The following is a 22,557-nucleotide window of genomic DNA, read 5'->3' on the forward strand; positions in this document are numbered from 1 at the left end:
GGCAGGGGTGGGGGGCGGGGTGGAGCGGACCGCGCTTTCTTACGCAGACCTGTCCCCGGGCGGGTGCTGGCGGGCTGGCGTAGGGGTGTCTGCCTAGCAGGCCGCACTTGACTTTGCCCTTTCCTGACTATAATAATAACACCCACGATGATGTGCAGCTTCCTTCCATACCGTCCCCTCCCCTCTCCGTCACGCCTCCCCCTAACCCCTTTTTTGGGCTTTTACTGTGGTAGGCGCCTAATTATGTTTTCGGAATTGCATTCCAGGCCTGCCCTGAGGGTATTATGGCAGTCCAACTTGTGGTCCTGTTTTGTAGCTTGACTTCTTGAAATAACTTTTTACTCCCTCTTTTCTTTTTCTTTTTTTTTTTCCTGGGCATTTTTCTAGCGCTGTCCATCATATCTGTAATTCTCTTCTTCCTTATATCCGCCTTCTTACTTTTCTGGTCCTCCTACAAGTCCCAGCTAAAATGCCTCAGGAGCCTTTTTCTGCCCCCCTAAATTCCGGTGTCATCTCTCTGTTGATTGTGTGCAGTTTATCTTGTTTATTGCTCGTTTGTACGTAGTTGTTTTCGGGTTGTCATACCTCCTCCCTCCTGACACCCCGCCCCCCACTACCTTTTGCTTTTCTTTGCATCTCCAGCACTTTAGCACAGTACCAGGCACATAGTAAGTTCTGCTTAGTAAATACTTAATTGACTGATTGACTTAGCCAGAGCTCTAGTTAAGGAGGATATTCTGGACATCTCAAACACTCTGACCTATTTCCTTTTTACTCTCACTCCTCAATAGATTCCAAATAGATCAGACTTTTGAGGGGAGGGATGTCTGCTGACATTACTGTATTATGCTTTCCTTTTTAAAAAACTTTAGTTTTTATATGGTTTATATTATTTAACTTTTAAAATTAACTAAAATCCTTATCTCTCCCATTGGAAAAGAAAGAAAAACAAGATCTTGTGTGACAAATGTACAAAAGTCAAGCAAAAAATTTCCTGAAATGACCATGTCCAAAAGTTTCAATCTCAAAAATGTTTGAGTCCCAACACTTTTATCAGGAGATGGATAGCATTTTTCATTATAAGTATTCTGGAATCATGGTTGGGCCTTACATTGATGAGAGTTCTTAAATCTTTCAAAGTTATTTGTCTTTACAATGTTGTTAGTGTATAAATATTTCTCCTAGTTTTACTCACTTCATTTTTCAGCAGTTCATACAAATCTTTATAGCTTACTATGAAAGTATGCCCTTCATTTTTTTTTTTTTAAATAGCACAATTGTAGATGTCATTCTGGGCTTCTTACTCTTACTCTGTATTACTTGTTGATCTCATCGGATCCATTGATTTAAATTATCTCTATGCTGATGAATTTTGAACTTGTCTATCCTGCCTTTACCTCTCTGCTGACAATCTCATATTGCCAATTGCTTTTCAGACATCCTGAAATGAATTTCCAGCTATTATCTTAAATTCAGTGTGTCCAAAATTAAAATATACTTCCTCTTAAAGTAGCCCCCTACCTCTATTTCCCCCCAAAAACTTTCATATTACTATTTTGGGCACTATCATCCTCTCAGGCCCCAGGCTCACAACCTAGGTGTCATCCTTTACTTTTCGTTATTCATTCCTTGCCTCCTATATCCAGTCTGTTGTCAAGGCCTGTCAATTTCATCTTTGCAACATATCTCAAATATGCCCATGCCCATCCCCACTCCCTCGTATACCACCCCATTACAGGCCTATGTCACCTCCCATTTGAACTATTGCAATAGCTTGCTGGTAGGTCTGTCAGCCTCAAATCTTTTCCCCACTTCAATCTGTTCTCCATTTGGCAGCCAAATTGATTTTCTAAAGTGAAGCTCCTGCCATTCTCCCCCAAATAAACTCCAGTGGCTCCCTGTGACCTCTAAAATCAAATACAAAATACAAAAATACAAAAACCTCTGGTGTTGAGTCCTTCATAGCCTAGCAATGCCACTCTTCCTGAACCTCTAGTCTTCCTACACCTTACTCTTAGCCATGAACTCTGATCCAGTGACAGTGGCCTCCTTGTTATCCCACAAGCCATATGTTCCCTTTCTCTGCTCTCCATTCCTCAATTATTCTTCCTCCTCATCTCTTTCTACTAGCTTTCTTCAGGTCCCAAGTAAAATCTCATCTTTTACAGGAAACCTTTCCCAACCCTTCTTAATTCGAGTGCCTTCCTTTTAGTAATTTCCTATTTATCCTGTATATAGCTTGTTTGTACCTATTTGTTGTCTTCTCCCATTAGATGGTGAATTCCTTAAGGGCAAGGACTTTTGTCATTTTTTGTATCTCCTTAACACAGTCTCTGGCATATAGTAATAGGTGCTTCATGTTTATTGGTCAACTATGCATAGTATTTGTATTATGCTTAACTTAAAATTTTTAGGGAGTGGACTTTCTTAATCTCAAAATCTTGTTAGATTTTTAAGAATTAGGGTTTTTTAATTTTATAAACTGGTAAACTAAGATTGGAAGATAAACACTATCATTTTTCAGCTAATGCGTCTGGGAATCTATGCAGGATTGTCTTTTGATTCTAATAGAAGAGGGGTTGCCTTGATTGTAGTGAGAATATTACAGTTTACTCTATATATAGAGGGGATTTTTCCTTGAATGATAATTTTATGATATTGCCTAAAAGAGTGTATAAAATTATCTTGGTAAAATTAATAAATGTCTTCTCAATGTATTCTAATGTTCATAAATTACTTTAATATGTAATAATACCATGGCATTAATATTTTTAAAATTCTACTTAGAAATTAGTAATTAGAAAATTATTATAGAAATTCACTGGTGAGTTTCTGTTAAGAGGCCTTAAGCTATAGAATTTGTCCATTTCCTTCAGAAAGTTTGTGTTCTATTAAATGTGGTCTCATACTTCCCTAAAGTTCTGCAGTGAAGCTTCATTTTAATGAGCCGATCTGAATTTCAGAGTCATCTCTTGCCAGTGAAATACTAGCTTTGACACGTTTTGCCAAACTGATAAGTTTTTTTGAGCACAGCCCTACCAAGGGCCATAACCTAGCAAAGTTTGAAGAGGCTCTATCACCTTCAGGCCACCATGTTATTTTATCAATTCGTGATTGACAATTTACTTAGTAGCAAAAAACTGAGAGCTTTAGCTCTATCAATACCCTACTGATAGGCTTCATAGATTGCTGAGGAATTAAAGTATAGCTAAATGAAGTATGTGACCAACCTTCAGTACAAAAATGAGAGTGAAAATATAATGCAGTGAAAATAATTACCAGATTGCCTTGTAAAATATGCATCATTTAAAATGTATTGGTAATTCTTTTTTGTATTAGGGATGAAGGGCAAGGGTATAAATAAATGAAAATTTGTGGTCCATCTAAGGAGCTTATTTTATTCTTTAAACATTAACTTGACTGGTTCCTCAATTAGGGACATTCAGGTCCTATCAAGTGGCCCCTAAGACAATTTTTAGGAGAGTTAAGGAAAGTGTAATAATTTCTAAGACTTAATTATCTGACAAGGGAATTTGAGTTTGCATTGGGGAAATAAATATCTCTCACAGGATGGGGCTAGGACAGAGATTCTTTACCTGAGGTCCTGAACTTTTAAAAATAATATATTTTGATAATAGTACTTCAGCATAGAGTTCCTTTGTAATTCTATGTATTTAGTTTTATGCATTCAGAAACTATTCTTAAGACAAAAACCTCAGGTCACACAAAAGATTAAAAATCCTCTGACCTAGGCAAAGGGCAGCTTTTCTTTAGTTTTTCATTTGGTTCCATAAGAATCACACAGCCAGATTCACCTGTAGTAACTATTATCCTGTAGTCAAGAGGTATCAAAACAGAGACTGTGCCTGTAAAATTCCCAAGTGTGGCCTGAACTATATTAAAATATAATTGGGAATTATTTCACAAAATAAATAAAACACAGATATATTACATTTTAAAACTGTCAGTATGCAGCTTCTACGTTTTCTTATGGACAAATTAGTTTGTTTAGCTTCCTTCTATTTATCCTGTTTTTACTTCAGTTTGACACAACTGCTCTAGTAATCAAAGAGATTTAAGTTGGTGCTTTTTCTTGCCTTAAAAAGTAGATTATCCTGTGCTTGTTTCGGCAGCGCATATGCTAAAAAAGTACATTATCCTAATTGAAACTTGGTTTATAAAAAGAGAAAAGTGATTATTTTTATTGGTTCTTAAGGGCACCAGTAAAACATAGAAACTTGGTTTCTATGCTTTTCTAGGGCTGTCTTTCTACATGACATAGATTTTTGGCCAGAATCTATGATTTCATCACTATAGGGGGACTTCTCCCACTGTTATCTCACATGCTTTTGGGGGCCCTGAGTGTTTAAATGACTGGCTAGAGGATGTGTTCTTGATAGGGCTTGAACTGAGGTTTTTCTGATTCACACTATCCATTATACCTTGCTATTTCTCTCATTCATTACAAGTAAACACTTAGAAAAGGTAGGAAACTCCCTATTGGAGGTTTAGTACTTCTGCTCTTCTGAGGGGATATATTCCAAAACCTCATGAGGAGGGCTAAAACCTTAGATATAAGCAAACACTTGCTGATTTCATATATATGTGCTCTGTCTCTGCTCTTACCTCTCAATTTGGAGGGCCTCTCACCCCCTAATCCCCCCAAAAAATCCTTAAAAAAATGAAAGTGGTAAAATAAAGTATAGACTTTTGCTGAGGTAGACCTCCAATTGTGATAACTGAAATTGTGAATAAGGGGTTCTGTTGTATTTTGTTGAATTTAGTGATTGTGAATGTTTTTAGAAGAATATTCAGTTACTATATGGTTTTATATATTTTGATAACAGTTTTTCAGCATAGATTTCCTTTGTAATTCTATGTATTTAGTTTTATGCATTCAAAAATACTATTCTGAGATGGAAACTGTTAACTTGGAAAAAACACTGGACTACTAAAGTAGTCAGCAAAAACCAAGTCTTTAATCAGGAAAGAGATAGGTCCATTAATTGGCCACTATGCAGTCAGAACCCTAGGGCTCTGGGGACATAACCTCTGAGAGGATCACAGTGCTAGATGATTCTCCAAAGAATAATAGAACTTGGGGATCTTTTACCTTTTGGGAACTTGGTACAGCAAACATACATTAACTGGCTGCAAGCTGGCTTGGGAAGGAGGCTGTTACCCACAGCTTGGGTATCCAGGGAATGGTTTACTACAATGAATACAAAAGGAAAGGGTCTAGCCAAGGGCTGGGCTACCTGGGAGAGGACTATAATACAAAGGGAGAAGCTACTAAGACCAAAAAAAAAAAAAAAAAAAAAGGTACTTAACATTTGACTGTCCCACCCAAACTGGGGTCACCCAGCACTTCAAGGACCTCCCTCAGCGGGCAGTTCTCAGGGGGTTGGGGCAAACTTGAAACTTTGCAAAAAACCCAGTTGACAAAAACCTCAGGTCACAAAAAAGGTTATGCATTTAGTCTCTTTGGCAAGTCCCTGTGGTGTGGTTGACTTATTCAAATTCAAGCTGCTCTAAGCCATATAAGATTTGTGATCCTAAAAGAAGTTAAAACTGATAATGGTGAGATTAGGGCTTTTTAGTAAATGATACTTTTAAACCTTTGTTTTCTAATAGAGATTATTTTTAAATTGAAAGTTCTTTTCCACACACACCCTCTAGCAAAAGCCTAGTAAGACAAGCAACAATAGAATATATTCTTCATCAGTCCAGTGAATTCTCCCCCAAATATACATAAAATTGGTAAGAAGAATGGATATGTTGAGGGAGTATGCATAGAAGGGTGTCTATTTTCAGCATTTATCTAGATGAAAACTAGGACACAAGGAAAAGAAATATTTTAAGTCCTGAAAATGGCAATATTTCTTAAAATTCAAATGGATGTTTATATTATATTTTAAACATAACATTTTTTCCCCATCAGGTTATCATCCAGGGTTTTCGAAGTTATAGAGATCAGACAATTGTAGATCCATTCAGTTCAAAACACAATGTCATAGGTAAGTGCCTGTTATTTGTGCAAGACCTCATAATTTATCATCTACAATTTAGAAATTGAAAATTCTTTTTCACCTTGTATTTAACTGAGAAATTAGGGAGGAAACCCCAAAAAAACTTTTATGAAAATCTCAAAAATGACAGCATTTTAAAAAAATTAACTTAAAAAAAATCTAAACAACAGCTAGAATTTCTTTGGACATTGAAAGTATATAATTTGAGACCAGGATAACAATGAAATTCATTTGGAAAAACAAAAAAAAGTGTATCAGCATTTACTAAATTCATTCAGAATATTCCCGAATTCTTAACATATTTTGATTTAAGTATGACTACCTCCTTCAAACACTTAAAAAACACTTTGGATAAAGAACTTTATAATCCCAAATTTAATCATATTTAATTTAGTTAACTTTGAGTATAAATAGAAATATAAAGCCTTTGATGCATAGCATGTCCTTCCTCAATTCACTTGTTAGGCAGCTAGGTGGCACAGTGGATAGAGCACTGGACTTGAAATCGGAAGACTCATCTTCATGAGTTCAACCAGACACTTACTAGCTGGGTGACCCTGGCCAAGTTACTTTGTCTCAGGTTTTCATCTATAAAATGAGTTGAGAAGGAAATGGCAAACCACTCCAGTACCTTTGCCAAGAAAACCTCAGAAATGGAAAAGTTGGACATGACTGAAACAACTAAACAACAGTTAAAGTCACTGTGGCTTTGTTAAATCAGTCATTTTACAGACACAAATTAGATTTTTTCACTTTTTTCTTTTATAGTGTACAATTTTCATTGTTAATGGATATCTCTACCTGCATGATACAGCCAAGAAAATATGACTCATTCTGTTTCTGGGGTTTCTGAATTTTTCAAAGATAGATTTAACTCACTATATTTCATTGGATGTCAAAATAGCATGCATTGTACTTATTACAAAAGATACATTTATATGGAAGATGATGATTAAATAGCAGATGCTCATTTTAAACAAAAGGACATCCTTTAAAATATACTTTTTTTTCTCATTCTACATAAACCCTTTACCCACAAAATAAATCATGCACATGTATAGGCATGTACATGTATAGCCATGCACATGTGCATGTGTATACCCTCACCCATATACACACATCTAAATGTAGAATTGCTTGCAATTTTGTCAGAAACAAGAAGACAACAGTTTAATATGTTTTGTTTTAAATTATTTTTAATCAGTTAAATAGTTGGCATGTATTAAATTGCTTTTTATTTTGCATGTCATTGGTTTTTAGAAATAGGAAAATATAATCAACAACAGCATATACTTTATAATTTTATAAACTTTATAATATAGTTATGGATTCTTTTTTTAAAAAACCTTTACTTTCTGTCTTACAATTGATACTAAGTATCAGTTCCAAGGCAAAAGAATCATAGGGGCTAGGCAATGGAAGTTAAGTGACTTGTCCAGGGTCACACAGCTAGGAAATGTCTTGAGACCAGATTTAAACCCAGGACTTCCCATTTCCAGGCTTGGTTATCTACTGAGCCATCTAGCTGTCTCCATTAACCCAGGTGGAGTTCTAATGAACATTGGTCCTGCTGGAAAGGCAGCTCTGTATTTAGTTTTTTGAGGTGTTAGGGAAGGGACCTAGGTGTAATAGTTGCTAATTCTTCCACATTTGAGAGGGTGTTCCTTGTGGGTGCCACTCAGAGGGTGGAACTGATGGATAAGGAAGCTGCCCTCCTCTGTAGCCTTTGGCTTCCCAGGGAGGAGATAAGAGTCTTCTTTCCTAAGAGGGTAACTAGGCAAATGAAAGAACCTGGGAGTCTGGGGAATGATGTAGAGGAAGAAAAAGAGAGAGGTCACCTCTAAGGGTTTGAATTCTTACTGTACTAATAGTACAGTAAAAGAATACTTACTGTCTTAAAACCTGGCCCAAAATGTTATTCTCCCTCCTGGTCCATTGGACAGCACAGTACCTTATTAGCCTCCAATAAATGTATTAACTCCCCTCATTTATTAGATGTATTATTTGTATATTAGATTATTATTTATTAGTATATATTAGTATATTTATATTAGTATATATTAGTTATTTGTATATTAGATGTATTAAATGTATAATTTCTATGTTATACTTCTTTGTAATGATTGAATCTTGGTTGCTTCAGTGGTTAATTTGACAAGTATCCTTTTAAAAAATATTGTGACTATTATTTATTTATGTTGCCAAATTTTATTTGGATATCCAACCAAATACCAATCTTTTGCCAACTAACAAGATACCTTGTTACTTCTTGACTTGCAACTTTGAAAATGTCAACTAATCCTTCTCACATATTAAACTTTTCTATGCAATAATGCTTGTAGCTAAAGTTTTAAAAAATGTTATTCATTTGTAAATGTGAATGCTTCATAGTTTGGCTATTTGTATTTTTATAATTTATTTTAAAAATTATTTTCTTGTTCTTTAGGGTTCATAGTGGTTTAAAATTATGTTATGATAATTTGGCCAGAATTTTAAAACATTAACCAAGTTTGTTTATATCTTTAGATCATTGTATCTTAATTTTAATGCAAGTCAGTTTTGAGATATATTTTGACTTTAATTAAATTAAGATTTTTATCTTTTAAGAAAAAGTAGCAAAATCTATAATAATGTCTTCTATGTAGTTATATACATTTTGTGTTTATTTTTGGCTTTAGTGTACTATGTATTAAAACTTAGATCATTTATAATTTTATAATTATCTTGAGAAATTAGAGAGCTATTAGAGATTCAATAGTTCATGAATCTATGATTATGATTGCTAACTAATAATTTAGTTTTTGCCTGCATTATTGAGCCAAGAGCAAAGACCAGCATTGAAGCAAGTGTATTTAAACTTACTCAGATTGAAGGATATCAGATATTATTTGCTCATGGCAAGTGATACAGGCAAATATTTTTGTTTTATTTGTTAATTTCTTGTTACTTACTTGCTATTATGTACTTCCATTTGACTATTAGAATTTATTTTAAATAGTGGATTAGAAAATTTATTTGAAAACCTTTTAAGTATTTTTAGCATAGAATTACATTTGTCTTGAGTCTTTTTCATATTTTTAAAATTTTACTTTTTAAAATTATAGTGGGCAGAAATGGATCCGGGAAAAGTAATTTTTTTTATGGTAGGTATTGATTTTTTTTATCTTAATGTCTCTTTCAGTCAAATGTGAGGCAATTAATTTACTGATCTTCTTAGGCTATGGCTTATAAGAACTAAAAGTGCTTTTGATAGTTGAGTAATGACTTCATTTGGGAATTTCTTGTTCAGTTATTAAACTGAAATCTAGACACTTATTTAAAAACTATTTTGATAACTATTTCATTGTTGCCTTTGTAATCCAATTTTTTTTTGCATTTAAAAATTATTATTCTGAGAAGGGATCTATAGGTTTCACCAGACCTACAAAGGATGTGGGGAGAGATGTGGGTTGGGTTGGGGTTGTCTTTGGGGCTAAATTGTGTAAGGACAAGGATCTTTTTTTGATTAAATGCCTTATGATTATATTGGAGAGAGTTCTAATTTTGAAGCCAAAATATCTGAGTTCAAATCCTACCTCCAACAGCACTTGCTAAATGCTTGACCATGGAAATCCCTCAGAGTCTTGTTTCCTTAGCTATAAAAATGGAGAGAATACCTATTGAACTCTTCTTGCCATTTTATAGAGTTTGAGTGAACTAATGTATGTAAAGCATTTTACAAATTTTAAAATCTTTAGGAAGCTAGTTATTAATTTTTTGTAAAGAATAGGTAAAAAAGAAACATTTATTTTAAAAATAATTAATACAGCTTTAAAGTTATTTAAAGTAATTTGAATTATAACACTATCATACTTTGTTAATAAATCCTTTAAGAACATAGATTATTTTAATAAAATCAGAGCAAGCTTTGTTGGGAGGTGGGTTGGGGAGAGGGAAAATTCTGGCTATCTCATTCTTACAAAGATGTAGTAATGACAGTTGCTGAAAAGGAAGCAACAGTGTTGCTTTTCTTAGATCCATGCCTCTCACAGGCTAACTAGGGCTTTATTAGTTTTATAAATTGAGAATGGTCCAATTAATGCCTGGGTTAAATATCTCCCTTTCACTGAAAGGAGACTGTGATACTATACAGAGGATCAATAAGTAGAGCCGAAGGAATACTATCTTGCACTCTTGCTGAAGTTCAGATAGTAGGGAAACCTTGAATGGGTTCTTATACCTAATAGCATTTTGTATTCTATTGTAATGAAGTATGTTCTAACATCATTGAGTTTATATTTTACTCATCCACTCCATACTCAATGTGATTACAATAAAAGGAACAGCAATCTATTAATGAAATATCTCTGAACTTGAATTTGTTGTATCTTAAATTTGAAGTTGAAAGCTAACTAGCATGATTTGACCAAGAAATAGGTCTTTATTCTTTTGATAACCTGTTTCTATACCGTAGTATTTATTTTTCAAACTTAAATTGGTCATTCCAGTAAACACTCTTCTTCAATGAGTGTTTTTCTCAAACATTTGTTCCTTATAATTAATGGGTCTGACAATAAAGGGCACATTTCTTATATTTCTTATGCATATGCAAACATTATTCATGTGTTATTTTCAGTGCCCACCTCTTGAGAAGCTGTGTCATAGTAAACAATGAGAGGCAGCATGGGACATTGGAAAGAGCTTTGCTATGGAGTCAGAGGACCTAGTTCAAATTCCAACGCTGCCATTTACTACCTTTGTGACTTGGGGCAAGTGACCTTACCTCCCTTGGCCACTATTTCTATAAAAGTGAGAAGACTGAGCTAGAAAACTTTTAAGATTCCTTCTAGTTCAAAATCTGTGATTTAAAAAAAAATAAGCAAGTAAAACACTCCCCCTTCCCTTCTAATTACTATGCTAATGGTCGTATTTGTGTGCTTATTATAGCTATTCAGTTTGTACTCAGTGATGAATTTAGTCATCTTCGTCCAGAACAGAGATTGGCTTTGTTACACGTAAGTGAGACTTTAATTTTTTATTTTAGATATGTTTTAAATAATCACCTATTCCTGGTGGGCAAAAGTCTTTAATAAACTTTTACCATAGTTCTTTTCAGTAAATATTGCTGTATTTATTATATTACTGTGCAGTTTAGTCTTACTTTATGGAAGTAACAGGACTTATTTAAATATAATGTTTGGAAAAAATTTGGGTGTAGCTCCTAAATGCTTGTTATAAGATAAATTTCCTTATCTTTACATTAAGGAGGAGGCCCAATAATGGACTAAAAAGCAGGAGTGCAGATTTATTGAGGATGAGGAGGAAGAGTTGGAATTGGGGAGCAGGGTAGCTAAGAATCAAAACTGGATCCCGAAGTTGTGTGAGGAGCTGAGGAGCAACTGCTGGAAACTAGGCAACACACTGCTAATTCTACTTGTGTCTCCAGTATAGAAAGGTCTGCAAGTTGTAGTTGGACTTTTTAGCCACATTTGTACTCAGTACCATAAATAGTTATTTTCCATTATGAAAGACAAGAGGACATGTATAATCTTTGTAGTTCTAAAAATTGTTGAAATTACATTCTATATTTAGATGTCTACATGATCTTAAAAAATTCAATAATTTTTTACAGTGCTTACTTATGTGCTGGGCACTTTGCTAAGCCCTGGTCTCAGAATTAAAATATTAGAAAGTCCCATTATTTCTTTACCTGTTTCCTTAAGTAACAATGTCCCTTAATGTTAGGAATTTGTTTCTGTTTAATCCTTACACTTCTTTGTTTAAGCTCGCTTAAATTTTTACTTTTTTTTTTCTTTCTCAAGACTAGGCCTTCCTATCTTGCCTAGGCTGGAAGCATGGGGGCTAGTCCTAAACCTTGTCCTGCTCCAGTTTGCACAAAAGTTTTGACATGCATCATATCCAGCCTGATCTGGTTCATCTCTCCTTAGGCAATCTGGTACCCATGATGTATAATTCTAAGCTATTAGTTCTGTTACAATGGTGGAAGGAATATAGAATAATCTTAGGGAATCATCTTTTTCACACAGTCTATTAGTTAATATTCAATACCCTTTACGAAAGGTTATATGTTGGAAAATAACAAACATGCTGTAAGAAAACATTACATTTATTGTTTTCCTTAATTTTAGGAAGGAACTGGACCCCGAGTCATATCTGCTTTTGTTGAGATCATTTTTGATAATTCAGACAACAGATTACCAGTGAGTTGCTAATTAATTTTTTTCAGTAATTATACCAAAGATTTCATAAACTTATAAAATGTCTAAAAATTTAACTAACTTTTAAAAAAGTATACCATATGCAATGGAATTATTTTACTTTCATCTTCCAACTTTATCTTTCAAAAGTACCTTCTAGGAAAAAATTAATAAAGTTCAAAGGATTCATACTTTATGTGAAGAAATGTGTTAAAATTAGATCAAGTAGGAAAATATTTCAATAATTAATAAACATAATTTTAATAAATATATTATTATTTAATAATGAGCATAAAACTACTATGTGCCAGGCACCATGCTAAGTGCTAGGAATACAAATAGGAAAAAATACAATTTTTACTCTTAAAGAACTTAACAATCTAATGGAGGGGATGTTAGTCCACAAAAAGAAATTGAAAAGGGTAGTGGGTTTTGGGTGAAAGAAAGTGTTCGACCTTGGTGGAGACTTTGGTTAGAGAAGTCCTGAAATAGTACAATCAGATGAGAAATGAGGATATGTTTGATAAAGGATGTATATAGTCATAGAGTAGCCTTACTTACAGATATCAATTTTAATATAAATATATCAATCCATTTCGGTACTTTAAAATGAATCCATTGAGCTAAACTTAAATGGTTACATTTTTGTTTTTTATTTCATTAGATTGATAAAGAGGAAGTTTCACTTCGTAGAGTCATTGGTGCCAAAAAAGATCAGTATTTTTTAGATAAGAAAATGGTAACGTAAGTAGTTTCCTTTTTCTTCTTTAGCCAATAAAAACAATGACAAAAAATTTTTTTTACACCTGTTAGTATACTTAAAAATTTTTTCCTAATTATAGTGTTTTGACTGTATCATTTCCTGTAGATGTAAAAAGTTTTAAAATGTCCTTAAAATATAATGATAAAACTTAGATCATGTCAGTGCTTATTTTCTGTTAAGTTACTTAACTGGACTAGTAAGCATTTTATACTTGTAAGTGAAAATTTTATGATTATTCATATGAAAATATATCTACTTAATATTTGTTGACAGGAAAAATGATGTGATGAATCTACTTGAAAGTGCTGGATTTTCTCGAAGTAATCCTTATTACATTGTCAAACAAGGAAAGGTAAAGAAGAGTTGCATATCAAAATCTGAGTAAATTTAGTTTATTGAGACTAATGCTTTTCTTTCATAAAACCAAATAAATTTTCTTGATGATTCCTGTTTTTACATCACCATCTCTTCTAGATATCCTTTTCACTTACCCATCAGTCTTCTTTTATAACAAAGAAAAATAGTTTGACAAAATCAAACAAACACAAAGTTATTGTCTGATGATATATGTATTTCCACATCTATAATCTCTACTCCTTATCCCCATCCCTACTGAAAAGAGAGAGATGCTTCTTATATTCTCCTAGGCCAAGACTGGTTATTATAGTTCTCAGGATCTAGCTTCATTTTAGTATTTTTTAATTCTGTATATAATTCTGGGTTTATTTACTTTGCTCTGTCATTTCATACCAGACTTCTCATGTTTTTCTGAATTACATTTGTCACTTTTTACCACAAAATAATATTCATCACATTTATATATTACAATTTACTTAGCAATTTCCTAGTCATTGGGCACCTTCTTTATTTGCCTTTTTTTGCTACTCTGAAAGGATGTCTGAGCCTATTGCTTTAATTTAAATGAATATTATTTTCCTCTTAGGGTTAGAAAGAACAGATTGATTCAGTTTTGACTACTTTGTTTTGGTTATTGTTATTGAAAATTTTGCTTCAACAACATTCAGAGATATTGTAAATACTACACAAATTTTTTTTTTTGGTAGAAAAGGATTTTTCAGCAAAGTTTGTTGAGTAAATATTATTTTATCATTGACTTAATTGTATAAAATTTGTGATACTTTTTTAATCCAGAAAAAATGTGGCTTTTGTAATATGATCATATTCCTTGAAAGGAATATATTAAGACTACAAACAGCAGTTCTTTTAAAACACATTTCTGGGAAAAATAATGTTATGATAAATTAGAAATATTACTGTCAAAATACTAAAAACTAAAATGCTGAAAGAGAAAATGAACTCTAGTAGAAATCAAGGAAGAAAATTATTTTAGTTATCTTGTTCCTCTGTAGAAGTAGCAGTCTTTAAAGTTTTACTAATTTTGAAAAATATTTCACCAGCCCCTAGCACTTATAATGCTTCTTCCTTTTTTTATGAAAGTACTTTAGAAGCCACAACTTTTCTGGTGACTCAAGTGACCTAAGTGCAAGAAGCCTTTGTTTTTTTGTATCTCGTGGAGAGTACAGAAAGGTAATAGAAGTGAGATGTTGACTCATAAGACTTAATAGTTGGACTCCCAAATTCAGTCTTTTATGGGAGTCCTTTTCTCAAAGCAAGATTGTGAACTGTGAAAGATGATATTAAGTATTTTAATATTTCTAAAAATTTAATCAAAGTAGAACTTTGTTTAACCTTTGTTCTTGAATAAGCTTAGGGAAAGAATGATACATGGTCATATTAACTATTTCTTTAATTTTTTTAGATTAATCAAATGGCTACGGCACCTGACTCTCAGAGACTGAAGCTTTTGAGAGAAGTAGCTGGTACTCGAGTATATGATGAACGTAAAGAAGAAAGCATCTCTTTGATGAAAGAAACAGGTAAAATTACTTATAGGGTTTTTGCTTATTCTTTTTAGCTGTGAAGAGTAATTCTTTATCTCAACGGTATATAAAACTTGATGATACATATGTGTAATTTTGTGAAGAAAAAAATCAATTTGAAGTAATTTGAAATCTAATGTTTCCTATAACATGTATTTTATTCCTTGAAGGAAATAAAGTCATGTTAGAGATTACCTCATTTCATTAATTGTGTGCTTCAATTTACTTTTATTATTGAGAATTTCATTATTAATGAGAACAGTGGTTTTTTTAATGCCCACTTTAAAGGAATACAGGAATATCAGTGAAGCAATTAAGTTTCAATTCTTTGTATGTATCTTTTCATGTGTGTATATGGAAAGTTATAAAATTCAGCTTGGAAGGATTAAATCTTACATGCAAAACATTGTTCATTGTATTACCAAAAGAGCAATGTAAAAACAGTCCACAATTTTACAACTTTCTATTTTAAAATTTTCTTCTGGTGGCTGTTAATTGTTAGCAAAAGAACTAAGCTTACTGAATCCCAAAGGGTTCAAGATAACATTACTAAGACCATTTATTAATAGATGCATGTATACTTGTAAGTGAAGTAAAGAATATTAGCTTTAGAAATGTTACATTGTTGGTAACTTGGCTATGATGTTTGAGAAGGTTAAATTTAAAGAATACTTGTATATTTTGAAAGAAATATTTAAAGTTGCATTACATGATTTTTATTCCTAGTTATGGAGGTTAAAGAAAGCACTTAGTAGCTTCACTAAGGCTACCAAGAAAAGAATATGCTTTTTCTAGTCTACAAAGCAAAATTTTTATACATAATGAGGAAGATTGAAAAATACAAATAGAGTAATACTGTTGACTGCTCAGTAAGAAAGGGTTTGATGAAAAAAACATTTGCTAAGTTAGCATCTGTGAGATCAACTAGCTCATAGTTGTACTAAATAAATACTGTACTTGAGAGGAAAAGAAGAAAAAGGAAAAACTTAGATACAAAATACTTTCCTATACACAACCTTCATTTTCTTTTTAAAAATCCTTCTCTTCTGACTTAGAATTGATATCAAGTGTCAGTTCCAAGGCAAGAGAAGCAGTAAGGGCTAGGCAATGGAGGTTAAGTGACTTGCCCACAATCGCATAGCTAGGAAATGTTTGAAGCCAGATTTGACCCTGGGTCCTCCTGATTTCCATCCACTGCCCATTTTCTTCATGTTTTACTGCAGTTGACAGATATTAACTTTTTTTTTTAATGCCATGTGTACACAATAGAGTGTAAATTAATCCCTACTTCATAGTATGTTAAAGTATTTTGTTTGGCCCTCAGTCAGATTAAGTATTTTACATAATCCAAACCATTACATTGCTGTTAAAAAGGGAGAACATTTGATTTTTTTTTTAAACCCTTAACTTTGTGTATTGACTTATAGGTGGAAGATTGGTAAGGGTAGGCAATGGGGGTCAAGTGACTTGCCCAGGGTCACACAGCTGGGAAGTGTCTGAGGCCAGATTTGAACCTAGGACCTCCTGTCTCTAGGCCTGGCTCTCAATCCACTGAGCTACCCAGCTGCCCCCTTTAAAAAGGGGGTACAGGATTCTCTGTACAATCTAAAGCCAAAGATCCATCTTAAGGACCCCAGGTTCATTATACACAGTATATTTTGATATATAGTTCATTGTTATAAATTAATATAGGCTGATAAATTATTCAATACATTAAACAGCCACATTTTTACCTAAGGATCCTGGATTGTTTTGCAAGGCTGAAAAATCAGTTGGTGGTTTGTTTGTTTGAGTTGATGTTTTTGCATTTACTACTATCAGAAATTAAAATCTTAAAGGAAAAAGCCTTTAAGACAATTTAATGCTAACTGTTTAGAGAATAACTGCATTTTTAGCTCGGTGGGTATTTTGGCTCAGATATTCATCTGACACAGAACAGAACTTGGAAAATAAAACTTTACGTAAATTTGGGGTTAGTTGTAATAGAATGTGTAAAAATCATTCTAACACTAAATATATTTTCCTTACACATGCTATTTTTATTTCTTATTCATGTTTGTTCATAGACCATTAGCATCCTGTCAACTCTTAACAAAATTGAAAAGTACCAGATGTTGGCATTCGTGCTCTAATGCAAATTGTCAACTCAGTTGTGTTGCACTTCCATAATTTAGCACTAACACAGTAGCCCAGTATGGTGTGTTAGTATATTTGTATGAGAAGAGACGCTGCTGGCAGGGGAGATAACTTCATGTGAAGCTTCCAACTGACTTATTTACTACATGTGATTATTAAGGGATCCAATATCAGTATTTCTAGGTATGGGAATGTTCTTTGATCCCTTTTAAGATAATTAATTCTACCTGCTGGAGTTTGTTGGAGCTGGATAGCTTCACTTATCTTAAATTTTTGTGATGTTTAATGTTAAGTGAATGTTCCATACACCTAAAATTAAGCTCAATTTCTGACATCTTTGAAAAATACATTTTATTATATAAAATTATTCTTAACCTTTTTTTTTCTTAAAGAGGGCAAACGGGAAAAAATCAATGAGTTGTTAAAATATATTGAAGAAAGATTACACACTCTAGAGGAAGAAAAAGAAGAACTTGCACAGTATCAAAAATGGGATAAAATGAGGCGAGCCTTAGAATATACCATTTATAATCAAGAACTTAATGAAACCCGTGCCAAACTTGATGAGGTAAAATAGTTGTCTACCTTCGCCACTTGAAATGTAATTCTTTTTGTTTTTAGATAAATGTGTACTTTTGAACTACTTTTTCTTAAGAAATTTTTTAGCTTTTCTTCAAATAAGTCTACTAGAAAATATTTTTCTCTCATTTAATTGAAAGGAAAATGTCAGGCATTTTAAAATCCAAACTAAAATGAATCTCAAATAAATATGTGGTTACCTCTTTGGGTATGTCAAACTGTTTCAGAAGATGGTGGTGTCATCTTCTAAATGACATAAATTTTTCAATTTTAGTGGAGGTTTTTTATTCCCATTCTATTAATTACTTTGCTTAGTTGTGAGATTGAATTATTCAAAATATTTTTTTTGAGCTATTCTTTAACAAATCTAAAACATTTATTTTAGAAAATCAAAAAACTAATTCTATTTAGCCACTACTTCTTCTTATAAATAATGTAAGTGATAATCAGGAAAATATTGGAATTCTTTTTGCTCTGATATAACATATTAGATTACTTCAATTGACATTATGGAGATATTCCTAAAGGTTATGTGTGGAGTTTCACAAAGTAAATAATTAAAATATAAATTAGAGATTTTGCTATTTAAAAGAATCTTATCAAAATTCCCCATTTAAAGACATTTTTAATAGACCAAATAATTATTTCTTCGTCTCCCTGTCCCAGTGCATCAATGTAAATCCACATTTTCCTAGATCATCTTGCTTAAAATAAGGTACCACAAGTATGCTGAATAGAAATATTTAGATAATATGAAATAGTGGATGAACATGATATAATGCCTAAGCATTGATAGTGTCTTTAATTTACAGCTTTCTGCTAAAAGAGAAACAAGTGGAGAGAAATCCAGACAATTACGAGATGCTCAACAAGATGCTAGAGATAAAATGGAGGTAAGATTATAGTAGGTAGGTTGTTCTGATCTGTATGTAGTCCTCTGTACTTGATTAGGGAAATAGACTCAATATCTCCTTAATAGCTAATAGGTTGTAGGCCTGTGAATATGAGCTCCAGGTAGTTTTATTAAGCACTACTATGTGCCAAGCATAAAATTAAACACTAGGGATGCCAAAAAAAAAAAAAAGGGCATAATTAGTCCCTACTGGGAGTTCACATTCTAATGGGGGAGGAGTTATGTGCTTTGGCTAGAAGGGCCTCCTCTTCATGTGACACAGGGATGGAGGAAGAAATAGGTGCAGAAATATATATAATGAGGAGGAAGAGAGAAGAGGAAGTTCTCAGTGAATGGCCTCCATTTTTTTCAGTTATATATTGAGTAAGGTGTTTGTTCAAGAAGGAAAGAAGCTATGAGTGACTTGATGAAAGATAAAGTTGCAGTAGTGATTGATAGCCAATTAGGGAAGTGTTCGAAAGACTATCTTGCTATAGTGAAGACCCAGTTGAAATTAGGTAGCACAAATTTATAGTGGATCTAGTCAGCACAGGTTTTAAAATTTTTATTTTTATTATTATTTTTTACCAATTACATGTAATAACAAATTTCCACATAAATTTTCTGAAGTTATATGATCCAAATTATCTGCCTCCTTCCTTTATCTTCCCCCTCCCAGAGCTGGCAAGCAGTTCAATCTGGGAATTATTATGTATTACATGTCATGCAAATCATATTTCCATATTGTTCATTTTTGTAAGTGGATAATCATATAAAATCAGAACCTCAATACAAAAACTCAAATAACCAAGTGAAAAATCTCATGCTTTCATCTGCATTCTGACTACAAGAGTTCTTTCTCTGGAAGTGGATAGCATTCTTTGACAAAAGTCCTTCAGAATTGTCCTGGATCATTGTTTTGCTGTTATTAACTAAGTCTTTCACAGTTGATCATTCCATAACATTGCCGTTATTGTGTACTGGTTCAGCTTGTTTCACTTTGCATCAGTTTATGTAGGTCTTTCCAGCTCTTTTTGATATCATCCTGTTCAACATTTCTTATAGTACAATAATTTTCCATCACCATCATATGCCACAATTTGTTTAGCCATTCCCCAATTGATGGACATCCCTTCAATTTCTAAATCTTTGCCATCACAAAAAGGCTGCTGTGAATATTTTTGTACAAATAGGTTTTTCCTCCCCTTTTTTATTTTAATTTTGATTATTTTCCCATAGTTACATGTTTCATGTTCTTTCCCTCTCCACCAAAACCACCACTCTACCCCCCAACCCCCTGTAGCCAACGCACAATTCCACTGGGTTTACATGTAATTTCCTTCCCTTTTTAAAATCTCTTTGGATATAGGATATCGGAATAGGATATAGACCTAGTAATGGTATTCCAGGCATCACCGTTTGATGATTTTTTAATGGCTTTGTTTAGCCATACAAGTTGTAGGAATGAAGGCAGCAGATGGGGAAATAATCTAAGACTAAGGGCTTGACAGAACAAGGCCAGCAAAAGAGTAGAGGGCAAGGGACTTTAGAGAGGATTACAGTATAGAGTTGAACTAGTTCACCAAGGGATCAATTGGGGAAGGGAGATAGTATAGCTAGTATAAATGAAATGAAAGATTATGGTTAGAGTAGAAGAATGAGAGCAGATAGAAGTTGCCAGGTGTTGAGTATAGAAAGGGAAGAATAACACTTTATTTATGACTTAGACCCTGCCCCACTTTGAAGAATTAAAATGTTGAGATGATACAGAAAAGATAGTAATATAAGGAAGGAGACACAAGACAGGGAAAAAGATTAGTGACATAGTTCCTTTTGGCCTTATAGTTGTTATAATATAGTAGAAAAGAGGATTCAGTCAGTTGACCTGGATATAAATCGTGGCTCTGTTACCTTTAGAAAAGAATATAGATTTAGTCAGGAACAAATTAAAAGTTAGTACCCAAATTTTGTTGTGAATTTCTCAGTATTTGGTTACTTAACCTCTCTGGGTCTTAGTTTATATATGAATTTAGGACTTGGATGAGATGATTTTTGGGTTTTCTTCTTTAAATCTTTAGTTCTATGACATTCAGCTAATTTCTTTTTACCCCCTCCTCTTTTTTAAAAATACAGGATATTGAACGACAGGTTCGAGAATTGAAAACAAAAATTTCAGCAATGAAAGAAGAAAAAGAGCAGCTTAGTGCTGAAAGACAGGAACAAATTAAGCAGAGGACTAAATTGGAACTTAAAGCTAAGGATTTGCAAGATGAATTAGCAGGCAATAGTGAACAGAGGGTAAGATGAAATTTTTAAAAAAGATGGCTGTGTGTGATATATAAAGATGATTGGGCAAATTTTGCCACAAAAATTAATGTCTGACTTTTTTCAGAAAATTGCCATCCAAATGACTTCAGTTTAGATGGGTGTTTAATGTTTGTTGAATCAATTAGTAAAAGAATTCAATAAGATGGCTTTTTTGTGGCTTTGTATTGCTTCTTGATTAGTGGTTTTTATTCCTACTTTTGCATTAGTATTCTAAAACTAACTGAAGTAGTTCTCATATATCTTTAATTTCGTTTTCAGAAACGCCTGTTAAAAGAAAGGCAGAAGCTTCTTGAGAAAATAGAAGAAAAACAAAAAGAACTTGCAGAAACTGAGCCTAAATTCAACAGTGTAAAAGAAAAGGAAGAGCGAGGAATTGCTAGGTCTGAGATTTTTTTATTTGATACAAATGTTAAGTTTAGAGACTACACTTAGAAAAGTTAAAGGTTAAATTTTAAATTATCCCTTTAGAAATTAATAGTATTTCTATAGTATTTTTATTCAACTTTCTTAATATCATTGGCATAATTATGAAAAAATGAGGCTGGTGAAACATGTATACAAAGCTCTTTTAAAATGTTAATGTACTACATCATTAGGGGCTATCTTTTTTTTACTTCACAGTTATAGCATGTATCAGTGTTGCTAGAAAGGCAAAAAAGGATATGCAAATATGCATATCCAAAAGGATTTGGAACTAAGAGTTCCTAAAGAGGTTTCCTTTTGTAAAGTGACTTAACCTCTTACAGGCTCTTCTTTTAACTCTAAAATAATATTGTACAAATTTATTATATTGTTGTTATGACTTAGGTTTGAATCCCAACCCTGTTACTTAATATTTGTATAAATTGGACAATTCATTTTAGCTCTCTGAGACACATCCAAAATGAGGAGGCTGTGTTAGATGATCTACAAATTACTATGATCTGTTGAAAGTTTATTGGGCTTTCATTTAAGAACCAGTCTTAACTAATTTCAAGAGAGGCTTTGATAAAATTGGAGGAATTAAGCAGTGTACTTTGAATCAATTTGTGTACATCCATGTATGCATATGTATGCCCACATATGTATTCATACTGCAGCAGAATTAGTTTCCTTTGCAATGCTCATTTTATTTTATGCATTTAAAACAATTTGACAATAAGTCCATAGATTTCACCAGACTGCCATAAGAGTTCATGATCCAAAAAGTTAACCCATACCTAGGAGAACCTTAGGACCAATTTATTCCTCTCCTCTCTTCCAACTTTCTGTACCCTCTCATTATCCTCTAGACTTTTTTGGTTTAAGCCAAACTTCAAGCATATTCCATAACTTTGCTATGACTGCAATCTAAATTTGAGTGGGTTTACTAGAGTCATTGAGGACAGGGAATACAAATTTATATTTATGCCTTTGTTATTATACTATGATATACAAAATTGTCTAATAAATATTCACTGAAAGAATGAAAATGTTGTAAAAAAACATCCATTTCTTCCATTTATTGGTTTATATTTTCAATAAGTCTACACATTCCTTTTACATCTTCTTGCCCATATAGTTTTCCAGATCATTGTTATTATGTATGGTAAATACAATTTTTATTTGTGTATTTTTTTTTTTTTAATTTTTTTTTAAACCCTTTACTTCTGTGCATTGACTTATAGGTGGAAGAGTGGTAAGGGTAGGCAATGGGGGTCAAGTGACTTGCCCAGGGTCACACAGCTGGGAAGTGTCTGAGGCTAGATTTGAA

General features: G+C 33.0%; 1 protein-coding gene across 1 annotated transcript in view; it reads left to right on the plus strand.

Annotated features, from left to right (window-relative positions):
* SMC3 (structural maintenance of chromosomes 3) overlaps positions 1-22,557 on the plus strand; it is a 42,041-nt gene that overhangs the window by 758 nt on the left and 18,726 nt on the right. Inside the window, exons 2-12 of the mRNA XM_044665566.1 lie at positions 5,942-6,017; positions 9,134-9,172; positions 10,956-11,023; positions 12,158-12,229; positions 12,891-12,970; positions 13,263-13,341; positions 14,770-14,887; positions 17,419-17,594; positions 18,418-18,498; positions 20,631-20,795; positions 21,084-21,205. Coding sequence (XP_044521501.1) covers positions 5,942-6,017; positions 9,134-9,172; positions 10,956-11,023; positions 12,158-12,229; positions 12,891-12,970; positions 13,263-13,341; positions 14,770-14,887; positions 17,419-17,594; positions 18,418-18,498; positions 20,631-20,795; positions 21,084-21,205 — 1,076 coding nt within the window. The remainder of the gene's footprint in view (positions 1-5,941; positions 6,018-9,133; positions 9,173-10,955; positions 11,024-12,157; positions 12,230-12,890; positions 12,971-13,262; positions 13,342-14,769; positions 14,888-17,418; positions 17,595-18,417; positions 18,499-20,630; positions 20,796-21,083; positions 21,206-22,557) is intronic.

Source organism: Gracilinanus agilis, chromosome 2 (genome assembly GCF_016433145.1).
Source record: "Gracilinanus agilis isolate LMUSP501 chromosome 2, AgileGrace, whole genome shotgun sequence".
NCBI classification, from domain to species: Eukaryota; Metazoa; Chordata; class Mammalia; order Didelphimorphia; family Didelphidae; genus Gracilinanus; species Gracilinanus agilis.